This window comes from Nipponia nippon, unplaced genomic scaffold, assembly GCF_047370975.1.
Source record: "Nipponia nippon isolate SJK-2023a ecotype South Korea unplaced genomic scaffold, ASM4737097v1 scaffold_17, whole genome shotgun sequence".
In the NCBI taxonomy this organism is placed as follows: Eukaryota; Metazoa; Chordata; class Aves; order Pelecaniformes; family Threskiornithidae; genus Nipponia; species Nipponia nippon.
In genome coordinates, this window is record NW_028262333.1 from 4,809,877 (window position 1) to 4,837,211 (window position 27,335).

At 53.3% G+C, this 27,335-nt stretch overlaps 1 protein-coding gene across 5 annotated transcripts in view; it reads right to left on the minus strand.

Annotated features, from left to right (window-relative positions):
* The window catches only part of LARP1 (La ribonucleoprotein 1, translational regulator), a 49,050-nt gene extending 22,026 nt beyond the window's left edge, over positions 1-27,024 (minus strand). For 2 of the 5 annotated variants that reach the window (XM_087753633.1, XM_087753632.1), the window contains exon 1: positions 26,475-27,024. In XM_087753633.1, the coding sequence (XP_087609759.1) occupies positions 26,475-26,826 (352 nt within the window). In that variant the 5' untranslated portion in view covers positions 26,827-27,024. Of the gene's footprint in view, positions 1-9,897; positions 9,925-25,150; positions 25,523-26,474 lie in introns of all 5 variants that reach the window. The other 3 variants (XM_087753634.1, XM_087753631.1, XM_087753630.1) reach the window with 3 other exon arrangements.
* Between the last annotated feature and the right edge of the window lie 311 nt (positions 27,025-27,335).

Genomic DNA, 27,335 nt, shown 5'->3' on the forward strand with positions numbered 1-27,335 from the left:
AAGCCAAGAGCCCGGACTTTGCACTGGAGAGGCTGAGGCAAGGGCGCATGCTCCGTGTCACAGGTCCTGCTGGGGCTGCAAGAGCCGAACTGGTATCCCCAGTTTCCCCAGAGCTGGGGGGAGCCCAAGGGCACCACACAGGAGAGCCAGCCATGCGCCCAGCAGTCCAACGGGATCCACTTCACCACTCGACAGTCTCCAAACGATCTTCCCTCCTCCCCGGACTCCATGGGATGGTCCTGGCGCAGGTAAGGACCGCAGCCCACACCCAGTGCTAGGGGACAGCCGCACCAGGAACGCTTCTTCGAGGTCTCCAGGTGAGGAAGAGCAAGTGCAGCTTGGGCAAGGGTGAGCTGAGCCCTCAGCAGGCTGCGGGTCTGGGCAGGCTGCAAGCGAGAGGGGGAACAGTGCCCCAGCCAAAATGACATGGCAAGGAAAAGGTATTCCACTGACCTCCTGAGAAACCAAAGGACACCCAGGTATGACAACTTCTGAGAGAGTAAAGATAGAAACCATTAGACAGCTTACACCTAGAAGGACTACTACTCGCTCACACTATTTGTACGTATGCACTCATTGTCCAGGCACTGAAAATCAGCCCAGGGATTAGCCGTTTCCCCCAGAGGTAGCTATCTCCTTCAGAGTCTTTACAGGAGGGCAAGGGAGTCCCTCCTGGGGGTACGATGCACAGGACAGACGTGGTGGGACAGCACTGACCTGCAAGGCAATTCCCACAGGAACGAGGGACCCAGCAGGCAGCAAGCCACAGCCAAGCCTGCCAGGACTCCCTGTGGCTGCAAGAATCCCCTTGCTGGTCCCAAAGGAGACCTAGGGAGCCAACAGATAACAACTGCGTGAAGGTGTGGTGTGTCCCCACCTTGCCAACGTGGGAAACCCAGGGCGCCAAGCCCATCTCTGTCCTTCCTCCAGGTCTCAAGCAAGCTCTCTCCCAGGGTCGCCTGACCCACACAGCAGCAGGGGCAAGACATTGATTCGGAGGCCCTCCCATGGCACCCATCCCTGCCCATGCACTCAAACTACATAACCCAGAGTCTGAGCCTGACCGAGCCATCAGAGGACACAGCTGGGAAGCTTCGTGCCCACCAACACCACACCTTCTCCAGAGACATTTGCAGGATCAGTCCTGCAGGCCAGATGCAACTGAAGCCGACAACAGCCTTCTCCATCCCACCAGCAGCTGCGGATGGAGCTGAAGGTTTTTCTTGTTGAGAGCCTGTCCCACGGAGAGCCCCCCTGAAGTTACAGGCAGAGGAAGCCCTGACGAACAGGCAAACGCTTTCTGCCCACCACCCAGGGTTGCTGCAACCTGTTTCTTCATCAGCAAGACAGCGGTGGTGGGCAACACATCCTTACTGTAAGAGGGCTGGGAAGCATGGGCAGACGGGAACGCTCAGCACAGGGGAGCAGGGGGGACCTTGGTTGCCCCGGGGAGCAATTTGGTAGCACCCCTCTGTGCAGAGAGAGGTGCAGATACCCCCAGAGACCAAGTAGCAGCTTCCACCTCTGCCTGCCTCCCAAGGAGCTGCTCGCAGCACCGCCTCAGCCACGTGTCAGAGCCAATGCCTGACCGAGATGGGAAACGCTTGCCTCTGCAGGTCCATGCACAAGTGGAAAAGCCTGGGATTTATAGCACTGACTGCTTGGCATGCTCACGTTCTGCTGAAGACATCACAAGGTACACAAAACCAGCAAGGGTCAGGGCAAACTGGGCATGCAGACTGCACCTCCTCTAGCTTTGCAATGTTTTATAGCTCTGCCTCCCACCAAATCGCGGCTGTAGCCGGAGGTGCACACATGGAGGGGGAAGTCAAGGGAGCACTGGGATGCAGTTCTCCAACAGCTTTAAATACAATGCTATCACAAGGACATCTTCCAGCATAAAGGAGTCTGTATCTCCACAACAGGGGCTCCCACCCACTCCAGGGGACTGCGAAGAACCACAGCTGACCCAACTGCTTGCAGCACACGGTCTCACGGCTCCCAGCAGGCAGCACAGCACCTGGCCTTGACTACAAAGGCAAGAGGGTTATTTGCAACACCTCTGCAATATCAGAAGTTTCTTACATGTGCAAGAAAAACTGCTGTAGAACGGGCAAGGTCAGGACCAAGCAGAAGACCGGATCCTTAAGCTGCATGGCTGAGCGGGATTCGGGCTGGTAAAGTATGTGGGAAGCCTGTTCAGCAGGAGCAGGACACAAGCTGCAGGCACCATGGCTCAAAGCCTTCCAAGCAATTTTCTGCAGCTCCTCGGCAGACAGCTCCACCTTACAAGCCCTACTGTAAGAGCAAAGGAAGCAGGGAGCTGCCTACACTTCTCTGCAATGTAAGCTCTGCAACTGCTGCAAAGATCACTTGCTAAAAATAACTTCAAAAAGGGCATCTGACAGCTCCGCAGAGAGCATGAGAACACTTCCACCTGGGTGTCCTAGGCAGGCTCCGAGAGCTCAGGAGTTTGCCCTGGAAAAGGGCAGGGAGAGAGGCGAGGGGTACAGGTGGGGTCAATACAGCGTGCCGGGGCAGCGCCGTCACCGGCTGGGAGTGTGGGCACCTGAGTTACATTCCCAGCTCTGCAAGCCCTCACATCCCTCAGCTGATGCTCCCAAGACAGCCCTGGAGCAGGGGGAGGCAAAGCAGCTCAAGACACTTGCAGAGCCTGTCTCTGCTGACAGCACCCTCCAGGCAGCGCAGACCGGCACAGAGACCTTCAGAGCAAGCAGGGGCACCAGATGTAACACCGCGTCGGTCACAGGGAGCTGACAAACAGCGTTGCTTTTTAAATGCACGCAACTGTTAGAAGCTCTGCACACACAAGTTCTCTACAAGGTCTGACTTCTATTGCTAGGGCAGGAAGGGTTTGGACTTACCGAAGATGCAAAACCCTCCTCCCCGTAGCCTCCCAGTCCAAGACAAAAACGCTTCAACTTATGGCCAAGCTACACTCTGGAAAGAGCGGGTTAAGAAATGCCGACAGACATTTCTAACGTTAACAGCAATAGCGAGGGCACCATGGATTCTTCCTGGCACAGATGGCTACTATTAAAGGTAGCAAATGAACTCTCTCAAGGGTGAGTGACATCTTTCCACCGCCTTTTCAAGCAAAGCTCTTCCCTGAAGAGGATTTCTAGGAAACTTTTGACACACGGTCCACACTCGGGCACCGCACTGATCCCTGAGATGCCAGGCTCAAGCAGAACAAGATGGCACAGGAACCCCGCCCAGTTTTCTAAGGAAAACCAAGGCCTAAACTAAAGGGTTTCTGCTAGGAAAGCCGGTGGTTCCCAGACCCCAGGAAGCATCGCACTGGGGATGCAGCCAAGGTCACCCAGCTGACCGGACTCCAAAAACTGTCAAAACCAGGGGGCTGGGCTGGCTCAGGCCCCCCCAGTTGTTGAGCCACCCTGCTCTCCCTGAGCAGGGAGAAAGGCACCCATCACCCCACCACCCCTGCGGGAGAGGCTCCTCCGGCACCAGTGCCTCACCCAGCTTGTCTGGCGCAGACAAGTCTCCAGCCAGCAGAGCATTCAGCCAGCAATCCCCCTGCCATCACGGAAGAAAGAAAAGCCTCCAAGGACACCTGCAAACACTCTCCATCGAGTTAAACGGTTCACAGAGGGGCTGGAAAAGCCGGCGGCGCTCCTGGGCAAACGCCGCGTCAGGCTGCCACGGGCGGGCTGGGGCCCCTGAGAAAAGGCGCGAGTTGATCCAGCTGCCGCTCAGGGCGGCCAGGCGCAGCAAGGACACCTCGGCGCTGGGAGAGGAGGGTGCCCGCGGCAAGGCTGCAGGGGCCCGGGGGCATGCAGGTGGGCCAAACCGTGGAGGAGCCGGAGGGTCAAGCTTTCCTCCAAGCCAGCCTGGAGACCAGCTGATAGTTCATGACCTAAAAAAATCAGTGGTGGGGGAGAGGGAGGGGTGACATGAGCAGGAACTACAGGAGAGCAAGGACAGACACACAAGGCATGGCAGGACTTGCGACTCCTTATCAAACACAGCAAAAAAATCCCAAACCCACTCACCTTTGGGGGCAATTGATTTGCAAATTAAAAGGGGGGTGTCCACCCTCCAGGAGGGACCGGGAGCAGTTTCCTCCGCTCCTGCTTACCTCTGCTGCACCGCTCTGCCTGTTCTGCCAGGCTCTAATGAAAAGCTAGTTAACAGTTAATTATTACCCATTCAGACACACGATCCCCTACTCTGACCGACTGCAGGCCGGGAGGGATAAGACAGTCACGTGATGCAAAAATCCCAGCCTTATGAAAGCACGGGCAACTATATTTAGTTGGAAAAACGATGACCTAGCGAGCCCGCCCCTCCCTGGCCCCCCCTTGGGGGAGCTGACCTGCCACCTCCGGAGATCCTACCTCCACAGTACCCGGGATGTCCCTCATCCAGCCAGGAGCTGTAACGCTGAGATGGGGACGCCGGGCACGACAGCGAGCCCGGTGTGCGTGCGCATTCACGGGCTGTCCTGGGGCTCCAAACCAGTGCGCAGCTCGGGCTGGGGGGACCTTCCCTCCCCATCCTCGGCGCTGCGCAGCAGGTCACCTTGTCAGCAGCGAAAGCTGATAAGCACCAAGAGCAACAAACAGGGCCCAGCCCAAGGTCCTGGACCTTATCTTGAACACGGGAAGCACAGTGGGAACCTGACCAGTGCAGGGGCAGCATTCAGCAGTGACGCTCCAGCTGCTGGCCTCTGCATGCCCAGGGCTGGCAACGCTCAGAGCTGGCAAGGGGAGTTTGCCTCGCCTGGATCAGCCCAGCCCTCTCCACAGGGCAGCTGGGACAGACACGGCCATGCCGAGACCGGAGAGCGAGCAAAGGCAGCCGCGCAGCGGTCACACACACGTGCCACCGCCGCAGAGAGAAGGTCCCAGAAAAAAGGTGTGCGGCAACAAAAGCCAAGAGCATCACCGCTCCCCCTCCCACTGCAGTGCAAGAGCTTCAAAGAAAAAAAAAAAAAAAAAAAAGCCTGAGGACCAGACATCATTAATCTCTTGTCATCAGCAGAGGGGTGCTCTCCGCCCACATCCCACCGCAGCTGATGAGACAGCACAACCAGCAGTGCCCGTGGCACGAGCGAGAAGAGGTCACCGCGTCGCTGCCGAACCCAGGGCATCACACTGATGCGATCCCTTTAATGGCCGTCAGCCTCTTCTGCAGCTGCATCTGGGGACTTGGAAGCTGACAAAACCCTTCCTGGGAAGCATCTGGTACATCTCACTGTAAATATTTAACAACGAAGAGAGGGGAATTGAGAGCCAAGCGCCTGCCGCAAGACCCTCCAGCTCCACACATTCGCACTGTCTAGGAGGGGAGCGTGTGGCTCCCACTGCCCGTGCCAGCGGAGGGGGGCGAGGGGTCGTACAAGGCAAAGGTGCAAACTCTGCACAAAACATGCCTCTGGACAGCCCATCATCTCAAAGAAGAGAGCCAGAAACTGCGTTTCTAGAAAGTTACATTATTTATTTTTACATGAATGTAAATAGCATCATTCTTAGTTCCTCCCCGCTGTAATTCCTGTACCCAACTTTGGCTACTTCTGCAGAGGGATCTCCGCAGGACCAGCGTGTCCCCTGTGCCGTGGCCACTTGCAAAGTGACTGCTAGACCTCGCCCTCGAAGCCTGCACCAGGTCAGCTGCAAACCTGCCTCCTCGGCTGCGTATGACAAAAGGAGACTGAGCAGCAGCTCAGCTTGCGAGGCCAAGGAAGACAAAGCCACCACCAGGCAGAAATCCAGCCCCACCTCCTGGGGCAGGGGAAAGCGACAGAGATGTGCTGGTAGGACCAGGTGCAGCAAACATTCCCAGGAATTTAGGGAGGCCAAACCTACATCACCCACTAAGCAGGGTGTCTCCAGAAATGAGGTGAAGGTATCCTACAGTCCCATAACCACCTGAATTAAACTAAACACGGATATGGGAGCTTCTTCCCACCAGCGAATCCAGAGCATTAAAACCATGACAAAAACAAGGCAGCCAAGCATCCTTGCAATCCTTGAGAGCAGGCAGAAAGGCTCCTTTTTTGCTACTTAAGGATTACTGTACCTCAGATGAGCTGATTTCAGGGCATGATCTCCAAGCACAAGAAACAACGTCCTCACTTACACCCTCCACCTTAAGCCAGACGCAGTGAAATTCAAGATTTTTCTAAATAACTTTGATATAACAAATGCTGCCAAATTCCTTCCTGAGTGCACAATCACGTGGATCCGGCTGCATAAACCACTCTCTCCAATCCAGGTAATTCCAGTGCTACAGGTGGCTGCCTCCCGTCTCAATACATAGCATAAAAGAGTAAAAATACCCTGATCAGAGTGAGCCTTCCCAAAGGAGTCGGGAATACCCAGCTACAAAAGAGTGCAATACAGCACTTTCTCTCCTAATTTAAAGATCCAACCCCCTCCTGTTCTTTATAAAGGATTAAAAACTGCTTCCTTACAGTGGGAGCATCACCCACATCTCTTTACGAAAAACTTCATAGCATATAATTCAAAGTGGCATTTATAACTCAAGAAATATCTCAGCCACTGCTGACAATCCTCCAAAACAATCAGCAGAAGATGATAAAATCAGGAGTAGTGAGACCAAGACAGAGCATCACTTGCTGCTGTGTTGAACACCAGCACATCCACAACTGCACCCTGTAGTCAGCTCTGGTCTCTGCATTTCATCAAGGGCACAGCAGTGTTACAGATGCACAGAAAAAAAGCAATTAAATCGCCCAGAGGCAGCCCCTGAAGAGGTGAGACTAAAAAGGCCGGTATCCTCCACCACTGAGGAGGACCGGCTGTGGTGTACCATGCCAGGAGGGCACCTCCTGACCAACTGGAACCAGGAACAGCACATGAAGTTAGCAGGAGATCTGTTTAAAGCAAGCAAAAGTATTTCCTGAAATAGCAGGCAGCAAACTTCACATCCCAGGACTTGTTGCCACACGGGGTGGTGGACAGTATCAGCAGCCTCGCAGAAGGTTTAGATGTTCACAGCCAACACGTCCACAGAGGTCCGGGTGGAGATGCACCCTCACAGCCCTCCTCTAACAGCAGAAATGGGGAGTACGAGAGTCCACCCCTCCGCTCCACCAAGCCCAGCACCGCATCTCTCAAGGGTGTTGAAACCTTTCCGCTTTCTACCTGAACTCCCGATCACAAGGTTTGAAGTGGCTTCTTCTGAACAGCACCCTACAGCTGCCGAAGCCTAGTCGCTGGATATGGGAGAGGACTGAGGAATTGCTGTGCTAGACAGAAGGAAAGTCAGTCGCCTCTCTCCGAGAACAGCTTTATTTCCAAACGCTGTTAGGTAACCGGGACGCAAACACTGCTGCCCTTCCACCTCCACAGCGCTTGCACGTGACACAAGTCTGAGGGGAGAACGCCTCCAGCATCCATACGCTAACAAGCAGGAACACGCTTTGGGGCATGCTGCAGCTGCTGTGCCTACAAAATGGCTGATTTTTGGCTCAGGCTCCCCACCCATTCAAGTCCCAACTCTGTTACTGCAACTCAGCATCCTCCATCACTATGCTAACCGCTTCCTTGGACAAAAGAACAACGGACTTCTCGCCAAGAGGGGAAACCAGCCATGCAGACCCACTTGGCCTTACAAGACTAACCTTAAAAAATAGGCACTGCCATAGATATGGGAGTCCTGGTGATTTGCAGGAACAGACTTGAGCAAATTAACTCGTTAAACAACCTCAGTAATGAAAGGGAGGCAAGGGAGTCAAACCCAACAGCCTCAGGAGTGCACAACTCCGGTGCTAGGAGCAGGTACGCTCCAGGCAAGCCTGCTGCCCCCCGCCAGCGGTGCTACCCTGCCGTCGCCTGCTGCGTTCACTCTTCACTGTGTTTTGAGATATCAGGGCTTCCAGAGAAGCTTAGTGCACGGGAAGAAAAAGCATGGCACCAGCTTTATGGTTTTTCTGGAGAAGGCATGAGAAAGGACTTTGCAGTGTCCTGTGCAGCTATCACTAAGAGGAATCCTGTTTAAGCTTTCACTTATCTCCTTAAAAATATAAAATTGTAAAAAAACAAAAACAAAACAAAAAACAAGCTCTGTAGGTAATGTTTTCCGCAACACTATTGACATCTAACATGCACTTACTGAAACGCTATCATTTGCTGCAGACACGCACTCATGCCCCACCCTGGAGGCAGCTGCACAGGTCCCCCACCAGCTGGGGAGCAGAGGATGGAGTTGTGCCAACCAAAGGACATCTCTGAGTCTGTGGCACAGGCAGACAAAACCCAACACCTGATGAAGACAGACCCTCAGCAGGGCGGAGAAAAGCCTCTTACGAGGGGAAGGAAGAAGAAAAATCCTTTAAACAGCGGAAACTTTTCTATGCATTCATTGCTCCATCCCGATTTCACACCTGTTGTACTCAACACATGGGAATACACCTTTGCTCCTTCAAACCCAGTCTTAATATTTCACTCCCACACATTCTGAAAGCAAGAAAATAATGAAAGACTTAAAAATGGGTTGAGTTACTACCTAGGTTACTTCTCCAACACCTACAGAGGCATCTTCTGCAATGCTTCAGTGGATCTAGTTATATACCATGATATCGTTAGCTGGCTAGAACTCTGGAAACACATACAGGCACATACGCACGACTTCCAGCAGTTTGTTCAGTTCATGAAGTCAAATTACACTGTCTCCAATGTTACACCAGACCACTCAAAACCAGTGAGCTATGTTTACTGAAATCAGCCTTCAGATTTCCATACTTCCAAATCCTGATCACACAATGCCTCCACAATCAGCAGCGATTTATCCTCACACTATTGCGTGAGCTGGGGAAATGTGATCCCATGCAAAGCCAAAGATGCAGGTAGGAGGTGGACATAGTGACGTGTCCAAGGCTGCACAAGGCCAAGTCAGGCACTGACTCCCATTCCCAGTGCCTCTGCTATGGGACATCTCACAAAGCACTACAGCTCCAAGACAACAGGATCTTACTGACTCGTCTTGGTATCACTGGGTAAAACATAAACCTTTCCTTCAGTCTTGGCGCTTCAACAACATCAATCTGGATGAAGAGCTCCTGGCAGTTTGGGAAAGGCAAGAATTGAGATCAACAATACCTGCTTTTAAAAATTACCTCCCCTTTCTGATTTGGGAAGCCCACCCAGAGTAGCCTCCCCTCCCTCCTGAAGCTCCCTAGGAGCCCAAACCTTTTCTGTCGGGTCCCTCCTGGCGAGGCTGCACACACTGCTGGGGCCAGGAAGTTTTCATTGGTCTTGCACTGATGGCAAGGCAGTGTGTATGTCGGTTGTCATTAACAGCAATACTCGGCAGCAACACACTGACTAAACAAGCCAAGGGGGAAGTCTGCGTCTTTTCAAAGTATTGCAAATTCAAACATACATCTTCAGGTTCATGGGCACATCAAGCTGTACACAACTAACATACAGGCTAGCAGCAGCAATTCTCAGTTACATTTGCATCTTGAGACGTCAATGTTTTCAGTTATGTCTGATGATCAAGACCTACAAGTTCCCAAATGCTTTCACCCCAGACACCCAAATTTGCCATGCTACAACGTATGGGAGGAAAGTAACCTTCCAGCAGCTGTAGTCATCACTACATGAAAGCGTAAAACATGTCACTGCCATATAGGAATGGCCAAATATTAGAGGAGCTTTTTTTGTTTCATTTTTTGGGAAGGTTTTTTGTTTGGGGTTTTTGGGTGTTTTGGTTGTGGTTTTGTTTGTTTGTTTTGGTTTTTCGGTGTTTGTTTTTTTAAATTAACGTCTGTTGCATACTCCTGTACCAGTCTTCTAAATCTGGTTAGCGCTGACTCTGCAGAAAGAGAGCGCAGGGAAAGCATGGGACAGGGAGGTTTGAAGAACTCCATTTTTAATTAATACATACCAGACTGGCCGTCAGTTGGAAATATATCTGTAAAAGAAAAAAAAAAAAAAGAAAAAAATCAGTATTGGTTGCAACTGGAGTGCGAATCATTTAAAAGATCCCTCCTCTCTTGATTTGTTTGCTTTAGCTAAACAGAGGAAGTATTTTCTTAGTATCCCAAGTTAAACATCAATCCAGCTTGGAACCCACCTCAATTCAACCACTTGTTGCGAGAAAGATTTTGAAGGAGACAGTGTTTACCCGAATGTATTGCTCTCATAAATAACTTTCTGTATCGGCTTCTAACAGACAGCAATGAGGATTAAAAAGCTCGTGAGGTGTACAAAGCTCCACGTAATGAGCTAGTCGGTGGCAACCCCGTGCTCCCCCGGCCAGCATTATCAAATGGAAACCAGCACAGAGAACATCTAACATGGTGACCAGCTGGGGAGCACAGGTGGCAGCCAAAGCAAAAAGCAAAATGAGCTTTTTCCTGATGGGTCTTGGTTTTCACAGCTGCAAGGGACATCAACAGCTGTGCCTGGCTCCAACACAGCACCCATACCGGAGAACAGGCAGCCAGGAGCATGCACCCATCACTTGAACGGGCACCCGGTGCCTTGGCACATCACCCATCACCCCGAGGGAACACCTCTGCCTTCCCATCTCATGGCTGCTGGAGTCTGGAGAGTTTCAGATCCTGAAACAGATTACTCAACCTTCCCACCGCCCAGGCTCTTTCCAGTTAGAAGTACAGGTCCTTCTCCTGATGGACCCTATTTATTGCTGGGAGGAAGACATTCACGGAAGTAGCTAGGAAGGATCGAATAAAAGATTCGATCTTTTGAGAAGCACGCAGGACAGCATGTGTGGAGAAACCCTGTTCATAAAGGCTCCCCAAGAAGCTTTAAAAACAGCACTTTTGAGAGCAATACACTATGTTTTCTTCAAGGAACTCGTACGAGGGGGAAGGGAGGCTGCCAGCAAGCCAAGGTCCTCCTAGGACAGGGGCAGGCCCCTGGCTCCTGCTTATCAGCTGCCCAAAACACACATTCTGCTGAAAAGTCACAAGAATTGCAGCAAGGGCTACCCCTTGGACAGGGCAATGCTCTCTGGCCTGGGCTCAACGGCTGCAGAAACAGCAAAAACACACGTCTACCAAAGAGCTCCTATTTCTCTACCTTTGACAGTGCACAGTGTTCAAGGCATCTCGGGCAGGGATGCCTTCATCCCACGTAGGAACAGCAGAAGCAAGTAAGGAGGTGTGTGTGGGGGGGGAAATAAATCAAAATTCCCCATCTGTGGCCACACCAAAGGTATGATCTCAGGGAAAAACCAACATATCCAGAAAATCCTCCAAGCAGCAGTCTGGAACATTTGCAGACTGCATGTTCTACTGCAACCCTCCGCCAGCACATCACCCAGGTGCATCTAAACATCTTGTATTTCCGTGACAGTTGCCAACAAGGTCAGGCTCCTACAACAGTGAGTAGAAACACCCTGTACTTGATCTAACAGGTCCCAAACAAAAGGCAATTTCTGCATTTCCTTACTTGGGCAACTCCCAGACAGCTTCTCCACAGAGGAACAAGGTGGAAGCCCTGGTTAACGTGTATCCCACCTGTTTGGATCAGCTAGCTGCAACGGTTATTACCAAAACCCAGAATTTTAATAATAATAAATAGTAATACAATGGCTGAGAAAAGGAATTCCTTTGTGCCAGCCAGGAACTATGGGCCTTGGCAACCATTCCCCTTGCTATATGCTGCCAGGTGCAGTTCTCCGGTTTGCATTCCTACTAGGCCATCCAACCAACTCTTCATCAAATGCACACCGCAGCCCGGCCAGCCATCTGCACAACCACCCATCCACAAGAGGTCCCTTCTAGAAACCACAACTGCCACCAAATCAGATAGCACCTGCAGGTGACCCCTCGGGGACATCTGCTATCAGTCATGCCACCGATGCAACTCCAAGCTTGCGTTCCCTCAAGGCCTCCGCTCAGCTCACCGCTATATCACCCACTGCCCCATCTGGCTCGAGAGATGTGCACCAAGGTTCACCTGGCTTCTCTTGAGCTTAGCCACAACAACTCGATAGCAGATTTGCCACCACATTTGCTAGAAAAGCAGTGGAAACTCCTCAGTTGCTTAGGTCAGTAGAAAGCAAGGGCCACACATGATGGCCAGGGCAGATATTGCTCACATTCACCTTGGGAGGTCTGCCAGTGCAACTCCTGCTGAGGAAGGACACTTGCTTCCAATCCTCAGCCCTCTTGTCTGGGAGAGGCTGAGCTTGTCCAACTCATCACACCTACAATTAATGCAGACTTGACTCCAAGCTCTCCAGAGCAGAGACCCAGGGCGCTGGGCTTGCAGGCAGCTTTCCCCACTGCCGAGAGCGAGCACAGAGCAACCCAGTCTGCAGGACTTGCTCTTCTGAAAAATAGGGTTGCTGGAAGGACACATATGAGGCAGGGCTGGTCAGGGACCGCCAGGCACAATGACCCTTTGGGACGCCGCCTTCCCTTGCAAGCACAAGTGACTAGATTAGAAATTAGCCTGCCAATTAAGGGCAGCACCTGAGGTGCCCAGGAGAAGTCTAAATCAGGCAGCACTTTCTTTTCCCAGGAAAGCCATGGTGCGGAAGGAGGCAGAAACGTGCGTGGCTGGCAGGGCAAAGATAAACCCCCAGGGCTGCTCTCCAAGGAGCCCGTCTAGCACACCGCAGGACTGAGACTGCCTGTCCAGGTCAGCTCCCTTCCCAGCACTCCCAAGGTTAAAAATCAAACACGAAAGACCCAGGCCCGGAGACCAGGCTGGGATTTTGCTCAAGCAAAGTCCCAACATGGGAAGTCGAAGCCAGCAAACCAGCCCCCCAGATTTCTCCCACCACACACACCGCTTTCCCACCTGCCTCCCGCCAAGGCACCCCAACGCCAGGCATCCTGACGCAAGCCCGATGCCGCGGAGGGTGATGCTCTCTGCACGATGATGCTCTCCACCCTCCAACCGGCCACCTGCCCAGCTGTGGGTACTCCCCGTGTAGGAGCCAGGCAGCTCTGTCCCTGCCTGCACCACACATCCCAGCCAAATCCAGACTGCCACACTGGGCCGATACAAAAGAGCCCCCAGGCAGCCAAATGGGAAGGAGCAAGAAGTAACAATATCGCGATGCAAGCAAGGAAGACCCATGTAATTTGGGCCCTGTGGCCTTGCATTTCCTTCCCGTTCTTGCATGCAGACATTTTGTTTCTCAGCACGGGCCCAAAACCAGAAAGACTTGGTGTCTGAACAGAGGGATTATAATCACCACAGCGACCAGTGATCTCTTCACCGTAGCGCCAGTCTCTGCCAAGCCAGGTACTTCCCAAACCCTTCACCATCCTCCTCGGCTCTGTACATTATCCACACAGCCTACAACATCTCAGTGGAAAAAACGTTTCACAAAAACCCCTGTTATCAGCAAAAGGGGGTGGAGGAAGGAGCGAGGAGGAGGTGGTCAAGGGCACATGTTGCAGCCGACAGGATATCGGGACGGGTGCGGAGCATCCCCGTCAGGACTGTCACGCGAGGGTGCAGACAGCGTACGGAGGTGCCTGCTCTGAACACCAGTACCCAGAGTTGCTGCACAAAAAGCCCAGGAGACATAACTAAATTGAGGGCAGTCATCCTTATTTTAGGTGGTGCTGGGGGGGTGGATACAGAATCCCAATTTTTTCCTGACGGTATTTTTGTGCGCAGGAGGAGACCATATGCTAAAATGGGGCGTTTAAAGAGAAAAGCTGATGCATCCACACACATACCCCCTCCCCAGGGGCTATCTGGACACCGCTGCTATTCTGATATCTGGGACAGGTCCAGAAAGGCTACCCCATTTACGAGCCCACATCTCCCCTCCGCTGCTCCCCCCGCTCGCTGCGGAAGCACGCTGCCAACCCAGCTCCTCCAGCAGCCACGCTTTGGTGCTGAATCCAAACACCCTCACGGACAGCCTGCCTTCTCCCTGCTCAGGAGCTGCAGCCGGGAAGGGACCTCCACCACCCGCTGCCTGTCCCCAGCCCCTCTGCCAGCAGCACCCCTTTTCCGCCATGGATGGTGCTTCTTCCCAGCAGGGCCCGGGAGGCGGCAACTGAAGAGCAGCTCATTAGCCCTGACGCAAGAGAAATGCTGACTCGTTATTACAGCAGCCCGCAGGCGTAACTGCCGAGAGGGGCAGCAAGGCCGCAGGCAGAATGCCAGCGAGAACCAGCTCCCGGCACCCCACTGCCCCCCCCCCCCCCAGCTTCAATTACCCTTCTGCTCTTCAAACTGGGGGAAAAATGACCTCAGTGCACTTCATGTCACCTGCCAGTCACCAAAGCACACTGCACTGGGTTGCTCCTCTGCATGCACAGGTACAAGCATACATGACAGCACGCTCCTCGGCTGCTCCCGGCGGGACACGGGGCTCATCCACACTGCCAGTGCTACGGGAAGACACCAGCTGATTTATTCTGGCTTTCGACCCATGAAGTTGTAACTAAATCATCCTCCACGTTTTGCAGACAAAAGACTCGTCAGCAAAAAAATGACCTCTCCAAGGTCACACGGGGACTCAGCAGCAGAGACGTGACCAGAACTTGGCTGCGATGGCTTGAAAGCTGCAGGGCTGCGCGGAGAGGGACGAGGAAGGGAAATGCTGGCGGACAGCAGGATCGCTGGGGATCTCTCCTCCTAACCTGACCTGCTGCCCAGCAGGAACGATTCAGTTCTGCTCCTCTGGCTAATGGCAATCCTCCCAGTGCCAACAGCACAGGTAGGGAAAAGATCCAAATTACATAGTCCAGCGTGTGCTGCAAAGAGACCAGTGCTGCTTGAATCTCTTCTCCGTCCCCAGGCAACATTTCAGCTCAAATTGCTATCACCTGGCTCCCCCTCAGAGGCCAAGGCAGTGCCTGCAAAGGTTCCCGAGACAGTTATAGGCCTCTTCAAAGCAACACTCAGTGGAAAAGACAGCGAGGTCTGCTAGGAAAAAGCAGCAAAGCAAGAAACCCCAAACCCAAAGATTAGCATGGCCAATTAAGTCCCTCCCAAGATCTTGCTTTGCTTCCTGCTCCCCTCCTTCATTACCTGCCAAGCAGGCTCGGGGAGGGTCCAGCTCTCAGCCACCCAGATCTTCCCAACCTTCCCCAGCTGCCAGGTACCGGCAAACACCTCCCATGCCTCTTAACAACACTCGGCTACTATAGTAAGTATATTTACCCCCTCAAAGAGAAGCTGAAGCTTGAGACAGATGGATCAACCCTAACCTGATGTTGGTTAGGTCCTAAGACACCAATAAGGTCTGTGCAAGAAAAAGATGAAAAGCTACAGAAGCATTTATCAGCTCCCAAATCCGTTTCTCTGCAAGGGTATCCAGACCACCGGACCCCGGTAAGCCATTTTCTGCTCTCTGGCTAGAGGAGAGGCTTGGTTCCTTCTCAGACACCTCGATCACCTACACTGGCTGAAGAGCTCTGACATTGATTTCCCACAAACCACATGGAAACAAATGCTTGAAATAAGTTTTCAGCGTATAAATGACTGTGGTTTTGGTGAAGCTCAGCCGAGGTGCCCCTACTAACTTCACACACTTGAAAAAGGATGAAGACTTCCAGCATCACCAAATTGCAAGAGGAACACCCCTGGAAAAAAAGTCACCTACTCCAAAATCAGAGCATTATCCATTCGAGATAGCTCCCTAGCTTTAACTGCACACCACACGCTAAACTAAATTAGTACCTTAATGCTGGCGTTCAGCCTCTTCTGGACAGAAGGGGAGCAGAGCTGACCGAGCAGGGCCGCGACTCTGGCTGAATACACAGTGACCAGTGGGACCAGCACTGTGCCCGGCAAAAGCACCTTACAGACAGATCTGCTTGGAAGAGGATCCAGGTCTCTTTTCCGAGCACCAGAGATGCCAACAGGGTTCTGGGGAATGCATCTGGTCACCCCGAGCAGAAAAAAAAGCAGAACTCTCCAAACAGACAGTCGTGCGAATCCGACGCTCGCATATGCGCGAGCACACAAGGAATAACTGTAAGGTCACGGCTGTTTTTTCTCCTATCCACTTATCAGTGCTTGCACTGGAGAGAACAAACACTGGGTGTTCTCTCCCATTAACCCCTTCTCCCCCCATCTCCAAATGGAGAAGCAGCAAAGCACTGCCGCTCCAAGCATGAGTCCTAACACTCCTGTTGGCGCACCCAACAAAAAGCTGCAGGGAAAGTACAAGGCACCTTAAAGGTGCTTGATTACTGTTCCCGTGAAGCAGCTGGTGACCCAGCTCTCTGCCTCACATCCTTTGATCACCAGTAAGCCTGAAGTGACATTGCTGGAAGTCTCCAGCCTTCCAGGAGACCAACCTTAGATGAGTCTGGGCCCAAGGATCACAGCCACCCTCCCCAAACTCTTCTTTAAGCTACTGGATATTGAACAGGCAGGAAAATTTCAGGCATGATCAAGCAAAATTAACGTGTCTCAGATTCTTGTTGAAATACAGGGACGATTTTGGTGTGGCCCAGAAGCCAGCTGGATCCCACGCTACGGAAACAGATATGGGACGGCATTTTCCTCTGACAGGGTTATCACACACTGCGCCGCAACACGCTTTTCTGCGTGCACATCAAGGGCAGGCAGTCTCAGACACCACAGCGATGCTTTACCTAAGGACAGCTCAACAAGCAGGGGGCAAGACAGATCCTTCTCCCTACAGAGGAGAATCCATTACTGCAGCCAGAAATCCAGCCTCTCCATGAAAAGAGGATTCCCCCCCCCACCTCCTCAAAAGCACTGGTGTCAGGGGTATGCCCTGTAACATCAGGCAGGGATGCCATAAATCCCTGTGAAAACCCCAGGAACTGAAAATTGCGAGGCCCTCTCCACCTCAGGGCTGTGGGCAGAGGGCCAAGCAGGGGGTCTGTAGGATACGCAAGGCAGCACAGTGAAGACAACATAATTAAATCTCCTAACTGAATTAGAAATCATCAGACTCACAGTCTGAGATGTTCCCCCCCTCCGATCCAGGCTATCTGGTTGGTTTTAATCAAACACACAGCTTTTCCAATCACCCTCCAAGCTCCATCCTCGCTTGGTTCCACTTCTCTGCTGTTAATTAGATCAACTCAGATTTCAGCTCCAACTGAAGTTAAGAGGGTTGTCTGCTTGTAATCTGCCACGTCTCTTCCAAATCATCTTCACAGTTGTACTTACAGGTTTGATTTTACATTTTAAAAACATGGGTCACTTACAGCAAATTCCTCCCTGCACGGTGTGCAAACGTCACATCTGTCATTCTCAGATTAAAAAAAAAAAAAAGGGGGAGCTAGAAGAGTTCACCCAAGATTGGGAAGCCAAAAGAAATCAGTCCCCCTTTTGTTCAGCTCAGTGCAAGACCCTCTGCAGTGGCAGAGGATTTCTGAGCACTCAGAAGATGCCTTACATCATATTAGGTATTCCCCCAAGCTCTCAAGGTTTAGCTGGGAGTTGGGAAGTGAAATTTAATATGGTTACAGCCAAAAAAGTCTCATGTTTTGTCATCAGAGCACATGGTGGAGACACCTCTGTGATTCGCTTTTCTGTCTCATTGGGTGGAATCTCGTGCACAAATATCCTATCGCTTCTGTTTCAGTCAGAGTAAAACCTCCCAGCAACATTTTTGGGATGCATTTATCCACATTTCAGTATCTGTCGCTACAGTCACATAATTTCTCAGCATCATGCATACTGGTGCCACTCTTTACACTTAATTCTTTGCTCTGTTTTTCCCTTTACTTGCCCCCTTGCACAGCCTTCTAGCTGACTTGCCAACGTGACCCCGCCTGGAGGTACACAGGTAGGACGAAGTGCTTCAGTCACTCCTTTAAATATCTCTTTTTGTACTAGATGAGGCCAAGAGCATTGCTATTTGTTATTATGGTCAAGCCTTTACTTTCAGTAGGCTTGTTTTGTGAGGCCAGGAGAGCTGACATACACAGACACTGCTCCTGAGCTCTGCTGACTTTGTGACTATTTGGAAGGGCTACAGTAAAGGTATAAAATTGTTGTCATGAGAATCTTAAGTGTCTTGCAGGAATAAACTCAGTGCTTCTTTTGCAACATTTAATACAAAAAATGGAAGATCTGACCTTGGAGAATCTGGAGAAATTAATTTCCTGTAGTTTGAAGCGACGGGAATGTTGGCTTATCAAACATTTGAGCATTGCTTATCAACCCTAAGTTCTCACTATTTCATTCCATCACTAGCTTCACCGTCTGTAAGCGTGCAAACCAGATAATTTACCAAATGTTAGTTACCGAACTAATAATCACTCATTTGCCCCACTGACCTTTCAAAAAGCACAGTTATAAAAAGAAAAAAAAAAAAAAGGCAGAGTGAATCCAGTGTGAAGGCTGAATATACATTACAAATAATTTGCTTAGAGACAGTGCTAAGTATTTAGCAACGTACCCACCTTCTGGCAGCACCAAGTTACCAGGCAAGACACCAATCTCCCCACACACCTTTTCTCTTACTTTCCCATCAACAAAACTCTACCTTTTCCTCATTTTTGTGGCTTTTCTGATTTCATACTTGTTTCCCCACATATTTAGTCAGGAAAAACTCACTTCATTTCTCAGTGTTTCAGACTTCTTAAAAACCTAACGTATCTAGCCCTGAAAACCCTCTGTTCTCTCCATGCATGCATCCGGCAGGCGAATCAAAAAAGCCAAATGACTGCCAGGAAAAGAGAAGAGATAAGCAGCCCCCTGCGCCCTCCCTCTTGCTGGCGGATCCCTTCCAGCGCGCAGCCATGCCCTGCAGACTGCAGAGTCACTCTGCAGGAGCGCGGCACACGCTGCCGTTCAGCTGGAAAAACGTGCTCAGCAGTGTGCTCGGGACAGACCCTGCTTCCTCCCACCACCCCCCCGAGCCTCTGGGGCTGTACCCCCATACCTGGGCAGGGAACAGCGGAGCAGCACCGGGCTCCCACGTACGCGTTGCCCCCCAGGCCTACACAGCCCCTCCGGCTGCACCGGCGCCCAGCGGGAAGGACACGCAGCACATTTCCGTCCCCCCGCCCAGCTTTCCAATCACAGTTTAACTCTGGCTGGCGTGTCAAGGACACGTGAGGTCCACAAGCCCCATCCGAGCCCCCATTTCTCCCCAGTGCCCCCCTGGCCCCTCACCATCACCAAGGGATGTCTGCAGAGCCTGCCAGAGACCAAACAAGTAACACCGCGGAGCACCAGAGATGCTTCTCCTCCACCACCTTCCTTGTGGGGCAGGGATGCCTCTCCTCAGCCCCATCAGAGGCCAGGGCCACTCTGGGGAGCAAGGCAGGAGTGAAGCACCTGTGGGCATGTGGCCAGGTCACAGGCCAGCTCTGCCTGCTAAAGCAGCAGGTTGCAGACCTGTTTCCAGCCACTTCAAGGGGTGCCTGGCAGGAAGCGAACGTGCTTCCCCAGGAGCGCAGGTCAGGGCAAGCTGCGCCTGCCAGCACATTGTGCGTGCCACGCACGCTCTGGAGGGAACCGGAGTGCTGTTTTCTAGATCAAGTGAAGAAAGGGTGCCTGTGTCGCCTCTGAGTGCCACCAGAACCAGACTGAGCGGCACTGACAGACCTCCATCACACCAACAGCCGCCTCCATTGGCCATTTCTAAAGCAAACGGAGGCTTCCACCTGACTAGAGCACCCAACCCAGCCAGGGCCACCATGGTCACCTCCCACACACCGTCAGCCCCAAGTTACCCGCAGCAGAGATCTCAACCAATCCTTCCGACTTGTGACCATGTAAAGGAACGGGATGACTCAAAACCAAAAGCACAAAAATAAAATCACAACCACCACAGATTACTGAAGCCAGCTGCCCGCTGCGCGTTCCCATACAGCGCTGCAACACATGGAAGTGTCGAGGCAAGCTGCTGCTCCTAAGTCAGCTTTGCTCCAGAAGGACACTGAAGGTAAATCACTGATAATGCAGGTATTAGATCAGCCAGTTCACAGCCCTTCCTCCCTCTCCTTGCATGTCATAGCAGAATATCCCCCAGCACACATAGCTTTAATGCTGCAGGAAGAGCTCTTGATCCACAGCGAGTGTCACACCGAAGCTGGGCCGGACGACTTGCTAAGGATGGCTCCGGCAGCAAAACCAGCATCGGCAGCCCGGTGAAGTACTGAAACCAGCAGAGCTGCAACACATCACATGCCAATTTGCTCAGAAAAGGCAATCCACCCAGGCCTGCCCACAGAAGCCCCCCAAACTGTACCACAAATGCGTACTCTGATAGAGGAAAGTTCAGTTAGGAGGATCTTCTGGGAACCTGTAATTACAGGACGAGCCTCTGTTTAGAAACATGTTGACACTTGACCACCATTTCCACAACCCTTCCCAAAAAAAACCTGTGTACCTTGCGCAGTACTAGAATTGCCATCAGCAAACCTATTTTCACCAAATGCTTCATGCCAGTTTTTACTCCACAGCTGTGGGACCTTCACATGTGCACCCACTTCTACTTGCAGCCAAGCAATGGAGACTGACCCTGACCTGGGACCTTCCCCACAAAGAAGTCTGGTAATTGATTTATTCAAGGCCAAGTTCAGTTCCCCTTTTGTTCTGGTCACCAATTATTGGTGCTTAAATACACAAGGAGCTGCTTTAAGTTCTCACAGCACTGCATTAACTTCTTCGAAGCCTTTATTTTACCTCTCCTCTGAGCTGCTCTATCAGCTGTATCATTTGCCACTAGATGTTCAGATTAGCCAGTTATTTCAATAAAAGAAGAAAAGTCTCCCAACTCCACTCGGAGATCACTAACAAGGGCCTGGACCTGCAGAATGAGTTTGGAACTGAAGCCCGGTCTCAAGCGAAGAAAGGGACAAATGCAGAGCTGGCGATGCCAGAGACCACCCATCCACACAGAGTAGCCAGAGCTTTACCCAGCCCCAGGAGGTGACTTCTTGCCCGTGCAAAGCTCCACCTAGATGGCATCACCACCACCAGAGAGCCCAGTGGGTGTCACCAAGGTTGCACCACCTCCTTCCCTGAGCTCCCTGGGTGCGCAGCAAGCCAGGGGTCTGACAGAGCCAGCAGCATGGAGACTTGGTAGGAAGTCAAAGGTTCCAATGCCAAAACGACCAGATTTTAAAGACCATAATGTAAATGCATATCATGGTTGGGAATGAATAAAGCTCACCACTCCCAACTGGACTTACGGTAAGAGCAGAGGAAAAAGCCTGCCTAGCTATCCTATCGGTTATCTGCCAGATCTACAGCAAGGCCACCGTACCTCCGTTTACCTGGTTACCGAGATGGGAGCAGACATCCTCCAAGAGGTGCACCGCCATAAAGGACGCCACAATCCTCTGGCACTATTCAAGTGTATTTAACTTTTCATCAAGATTTTTTTTTTTTTAAACCCTTGCTGTTTGCAGCTGTAGTAACTGTAAGGACTAAAACATCCAACCTGGTCTAGACAGCATGGCTTTCTACTAAAATGCCCATTCCTTATTTAGCCAAACAAGCGCTACCACTGAGGTGGTGTCGGAGATTCATTACAAAGTAGTTTCAAGCATGCAAAGAGCAACCTAACTCCATCCAAATCGGCATTTGGCGTTCCCCTGAGGATAATTTCACACTATTCGAGCACAGCAAAAGGATCAGGTGTCATAATTCAGAAAGGAGAGCAGAGCATTGCAGCCCCAGTGCCCCCATTCCCAGCTCTGCTTTTTGCACTTGATTTGTCTTCACGTCTGACCCAAGTCCATCCTTCCGCTGCCCAGTCCAGTGATCCCGGATGCAATCCTGATGCAAACGCTTATGGCACCACAGGCAATGAACAGCTTAAAAGAAGAGTTGTGAAGGTAAGGAGGTGATTGGTGAGAATCCTCCAGCGACGCCTCGGACCTGGCAATCTGGAACGGGAGGTCGCGGCAGAAGCAAGCGCCGAAGCCCAGCAACCAGGGCCAGTGAGTCAGCTCTCAGGAGCTGCGCCGCATTCCCCAGCCTTCCCGAAACAAACAGTGCAGAACAGGGCAAAGGTCCAGCACAAAGCTGAAGAGCAAAGGTATGCGGCGGAGGGAAAACACTAACCTTCACAGGTTTTTTGGAGAAGCGAGTCCCAGTTACCCTCATCCTCCCCGACAAGGTGGGAAGAGTTACTCACACATGAGTTGTGGGATCAGAACAAAACAGTATTTCAGAGAGGAAACTTGGGGCGGACTCCTGCTGCGATAGCAGCTCTGTTGCAACAAACGGCCAGGAGAGCTCCACAATTGCGTGCCACGACAGAGCGAGAATTGCCCAACGCTTTGGAAATAGGTGTGTGCCGCGCTACAGAGCTGGATACCCAAGCAAGCAGATGCACCCGTCTACTCCGAACGCAATGAAATACCAAAGGTAAAATAAGCTTCCCATACATCTTATCTGCTGTACTGGAGGCTGGCTTCAAGGAAAACCCTATGGGGAGTTAGTCAGCGAGGGGTGAGAAGCTAATGAATCTTCCCCTGCCTTCTCCTCAGTACCGGTAGCCAACCCAGCCTCCGCTCTGGCATAAAGCAACACGTGCTCTCTCCGAACAATAGTCAGCTAACCTCCGGTGCTTGCTGCTGGCAACTAAGGTGTGCCTTCTGGAAACTACTGCTTATCCGCCCAGCACATTTGCCAAATAGCAAGCAAGAAACTCTCCTCAAGAAAATAAAAACGCCTCCTGCATCTCCACTAGGAAATACGCCGCTTTCTCCTGGCTGAGCATTTGCAACCAGAATGAAAACCGGCATAGAAGTTAGTACGGGCAAAGCTTGGCAACTGCAGTGCCAGTCATTAAAACCTGCATGTTCTTACTTCCAAGATGTAAATGGCTTTAAAAATTAAGAAGTGCCAAGTGCCTTGATGCAACATTTCTTGAAATAAATCCAGCCGGTTTTCAAAACGGGGTGCTGTTAACACCTGTCTGCACCAATGCTTGCATCAGCACCAGCCCCGGTGCAGGGCACAGCGGCGGCGAACAACATGTTCCAGAAGGTCGAGCTGTCTTAACTGCAAGCCACACTTCTCCTCTACAGAAGAATTTGAGAGAATACTTTGAATTTGGTTTATAGCCAAAAGTGCAAAGCTGTTTTTGCCAGAAAATGTTTCCTTCGCTACTGCAGACACACACACTACCATCACGCCTTCGCCAGTCAGGCTGCTGGCTGCATTTATTTACATGATAAGAAGAGAACGTACAATAACGAGGGGACAGTCACACACACAGACCTCGCTACTAGATCATTAGAGAGCAAAAATGAGGCATCATTACCAGCTCTGCCAGCGTCCCTCACAAGCGGTAAGCAGTGTCAAACACAAGCCTCGCCACATAGGACAGGACCCTGCGTTATCTCGGGACTCAAAAGGATGCCCCTCTGCTCTCTCGTACCCTGACTCCGAAACGCACAGGAATAGAAGCGTAACGCGCATCTTGCCAAGGCACCAGGGAAGATTTTCTGGTGTGCCACTCCAGCAGAGCCTCAGCCTCCACTCACAGCATCAGCAGTATCGCTGTTGTCTGACTCGATCTAATGGTTGCTCCACTTACTGCCACGCCGTTGTGCTTTTGGGAGGAGGGGTTAAGCAGCAAGGAGAGGCTTTGCTTCAATAGTCCTCCTTCCCGAAAAAGCAGAAACGTTTACTCAAACACCCTATTACAGACCTCACTGCCAACCTCGAGTGTAAAAACGCTGCAGCACGTAGGCAAGACACCAATTTCTGAAGATAAATCCTAATCCGTCAAAAAAGGATGTTGTTCTTCAGTCCCTACATCAGCCCCCCAATGCATTCAACTTTCCCAGCTGCAGCAAATCAAACAGTTCAAAACAAGCAGAGGTGGATTTGTTAAGCTCTTCCCTACCCATGTTCTGACATAGACAGCAGAAACTCACAAAGATCTTGAAGGTGGCTCTGTTTTCTCTGGGCCAGAGCTCAATGCCTTTACTTTTCAAGCACTAATTCCAACACAGACCATTACAGAATGGGTGAACACCTAAGGAGCAGGTCTTGTCCATTATATCTGCTCTACGGGCCTGTAATTAATACAATCATTGTAAAAAATTAGGGCTTTCAAAGCCTGTAAAACAAGTCATAGAGGGATCCCTTTATCTTTACAGAGCTGTCCTCACTGGGCTCCTCAGTCTCCTCACTACCTCTGGTAGGATCAGGGATGGAAATATTTAATATCTCCAGCACACAAGCACTGCTCTGGGAACACTGCTGGATCGGGAGCCACGGTTTTCTAACCTCTGCTGAAAAACCAAAAACATCCATTGGTGACTTTCCACAGTTTAAAAGCTCTCGATCCACTTCAAGTGTACAAAGGAGTCACTTTCCTTAGGCGATCTCCTGGAGGTCACCGCAACACGACAACTCACCTCACCAGCACCGTCTTTCACACAAACTCAGGCTCCGGATCTTTTTTTCTAACCATCTGCCAAAAGAAATCCTCCATCCAAAGCAGCGAGGACATGACAGGAGCCTGCAAACTCTATGAGAAGGTACTTGGGTGAAGTGCCACCAGGCAAGGTCAGCTGCCAGCCTGCCTCTCGTGGGAGTTCGCCAGCCGTGTTTATTTTACACGTTCTCTCTTCTGCTAACGAACGGGCAGCAAAAGAAACAAGGCCCCAAGAGAGGAGAACCAAGCGGCAGCATCTGGGGCACTGCAGGAGCCAGTCGCTGCTGCCAAGCATCCCAAAATACACCGCTAACCAATTCCATTATTTAAACACCGTTGGGAATACCGGGACAGTTGTGCCGGGCCCAAGAAAATTCTGAGTGTTGCAGTATTAATCTCTTACCCTACCACAGGGTAGACACGCTACTGACATACTCTCTCCCTCAAAAAAATCGTCTCAGGAGTTGCAAGGGCCCCCTCCTCGTGTTGGGCGGGCTGCCCCGTGCCTGCTCACTTTGACGAGCCACCCACCTTTGTGACGGGCCTGGTAACAAATCTGGATGTGCCTTAGACGTGAGCTTCCAACAGAACGTTCAATCTTGCGGTTTTACATCTTTTGGTTTATTTCTAGGGACTGTTGCCCGAGAAGGCAGCGTGATAGAGCACAGCTTTCACACAAAGGAGCGATGTGACTGGTTTTATGTCATACCGCAAGAGGCAAATGCGGACAGCGATGTTAAGCTTTCGTTTAGATGTTGAGATTTTAAGTGATGTTAAGATTTCATTAAGCTTTGCTTATGGTGGTGCGTACAATGACAAGCCACCAAACACTCCGAACACGGACTTTTACCTGGCACAATTAACTTGTCTTCGCTATTTCCCATTCAGATGACAGCTTTCCGGGTGGAAATTGCAGAGCTGTCCATCTTCCAGAGATCGATACCTCTGATAAACCGTCACGCTAGGCAGTAACAGCTCTTGCAAAACACTAGCACGTACGGTAATAGGGAATCTGATGTCCTATCTGGCAGCGCGATTTTAGCGTTAACGGAGGCAGGCCGGAAAAATTAAGAGTCTTTCCCAAACAAGATGCTTAGTGAAAACTTCTGTGTTTTCCTCTTCGTACCGATTCACTCGAAGCAGGTATGAGCGATGCCCTCCCGGTCCGAGCAGCACCTATCCCAGCTTCCGCAGAAATGGTGTTCTGCAATTTCAGCCTTTGCTGACGACAGCAGCGGGTTACAAACGCGATTTGGACAGCGTCACCCCGCCGCTACGGCTGGACGCTGCCCCTCTGCGCCTCCCTTTCGGGGACACCCCCCCCCCAGAGCCGTGGCTGCTGACAACCTCCCTTCACGGCCGCAAGCGTGCAGGGGCAGAGCCGCCCTCGGCCGCAGCCCCCAGCCCCGCCGCCGCCATGAGTCGGCAGAGAAAGGCGGCGCGGCCTGCGCCTCCGGGGAGCCGCCGCCGCCGCACACGTGGGGCAGCGCCGGGCCGCGGAAGGGAGGGAAGGGCCGGGCCCCCCCTCCCCGCGGGGCGCTGGCGGGGAGCGGCGGGGTGGCCGGGCCGCGCTCCCGGGGGAAGCCGCACGCTGTGGCGGAGCCCGGGGAAGCGACCACGTTGCCTGCGCTGCGCTGCGGCGGAATGCTGGGAGCTGGGGGGGGGGGGGCGCGGGCGGGGGGGGGCGCTCGGAGCGGGGCGGGCACCGCCTGCCCGCCGCCCCGTCCCGGCCGCCGAGCGCCTTTCGGCCACCGAGCGCTGCCGGCCGAGCTCCTGCGGCCGCCGAGCGCCCGGGCCCGCCGCGCCGCCGCCGGGCCCTCAGCGTCCCTCGCCCCCCCCCCCCCACCCCGCCGCCGCCGCCGCCTCATGGCCGCTGCCCGGGCCGGGCCGCGCTCCCTCCCCCGCACACGCGCTCCCCGCCTCATGGCCACGGACGGCGCCGCCGCTTCCGACTTCCACCGCCCCCCCTCACCGCACACCGCCCCCGCGCTCCCCTCACGCCGGCCGCGGCCCCGCTCCCCGGCAGGCCGCAGGCGCGGCGCCGTCCCCACGCCGTGCCGCATGGCGCGGCCGGCCGGGGCGCGGTCGGCGGCGCAACCAACCTTCCCCCCCCTCCCCCCGCCACCGCCGCCGCTCCTCCGCCCTCCAGCCCCGCTCCGACCCCCGGCACCCACCTGGAGGCGACTGCCCGTTCACCGCCGGCGCGGCGGCGGGGGCGTTCTTCGTCCAGGGGTTCACCTTGGGCGGCGGGGCCTCGATGAACTCCCGGCGCCCGGCGCCTCCCGCCTCCCCGCCGTCCTCCGCCTCGCCGCCCGCCCGCAGCAGGCTCTCCTTCTCCTGGTTGTTACTCTCCTCCTTCTGCTGCTTAGCGCTGGGCGGCCGCGGCGCCGCGGGGCCGCCGTCGGGGCCCATGGGCGCTTCGCCCTTCTCCCGGCCGCCGTCCTGCGGCGGTTTCAGCACCAGGGCGCGCTCCTCGGCGGGCAGCAGCGGGGCGCCGGGCAGCAGCGCCTCCACCTGCGTCGCCATCTGCGCGCCCCCGCCGCCTCCGCCGCCCGGCCCGGTGCCCCCCCCCCCCTTCACCGCCGCCGCAATATGGAGACGCGCCGGGACCACGCGACTGCCGCGGGGGCGCGCACCGCGCCGGCCCGTGCGCGCCGCCGGCGAGGGGAGGGACCGGGCGCGCCCCCGGCGGCGCGCACGTGCCTGATGCAACGCCCGGGTTTCTTAAAGGGGCCGCGCACGGAGAAGACGGGGCCCCTGCGCCGGTTCGGGTGCTCCGGGGCTCCCCGGTGCGTTCCGCACCGGGGAGCCCCGGAGCACCCGAACCGGCATCGACGCGCTGATAAAGGGGAAGGGCGACAGCGTCAAGGGGCTGGCGGATCCCAAGGAGCAGGTCCTTCGGTGGCTGCAGCCAGGGGACGCGCAGCCCAGCGGGGCTGCGGTCCCGGTCCCGGTCCCGGTCCCCAGCCGGGCTGCGGTCCCGGTCCCCAGCCGGGGTGCAGCGTTTCTGCCGCTCGGTCCCTTCGGGATGCAGC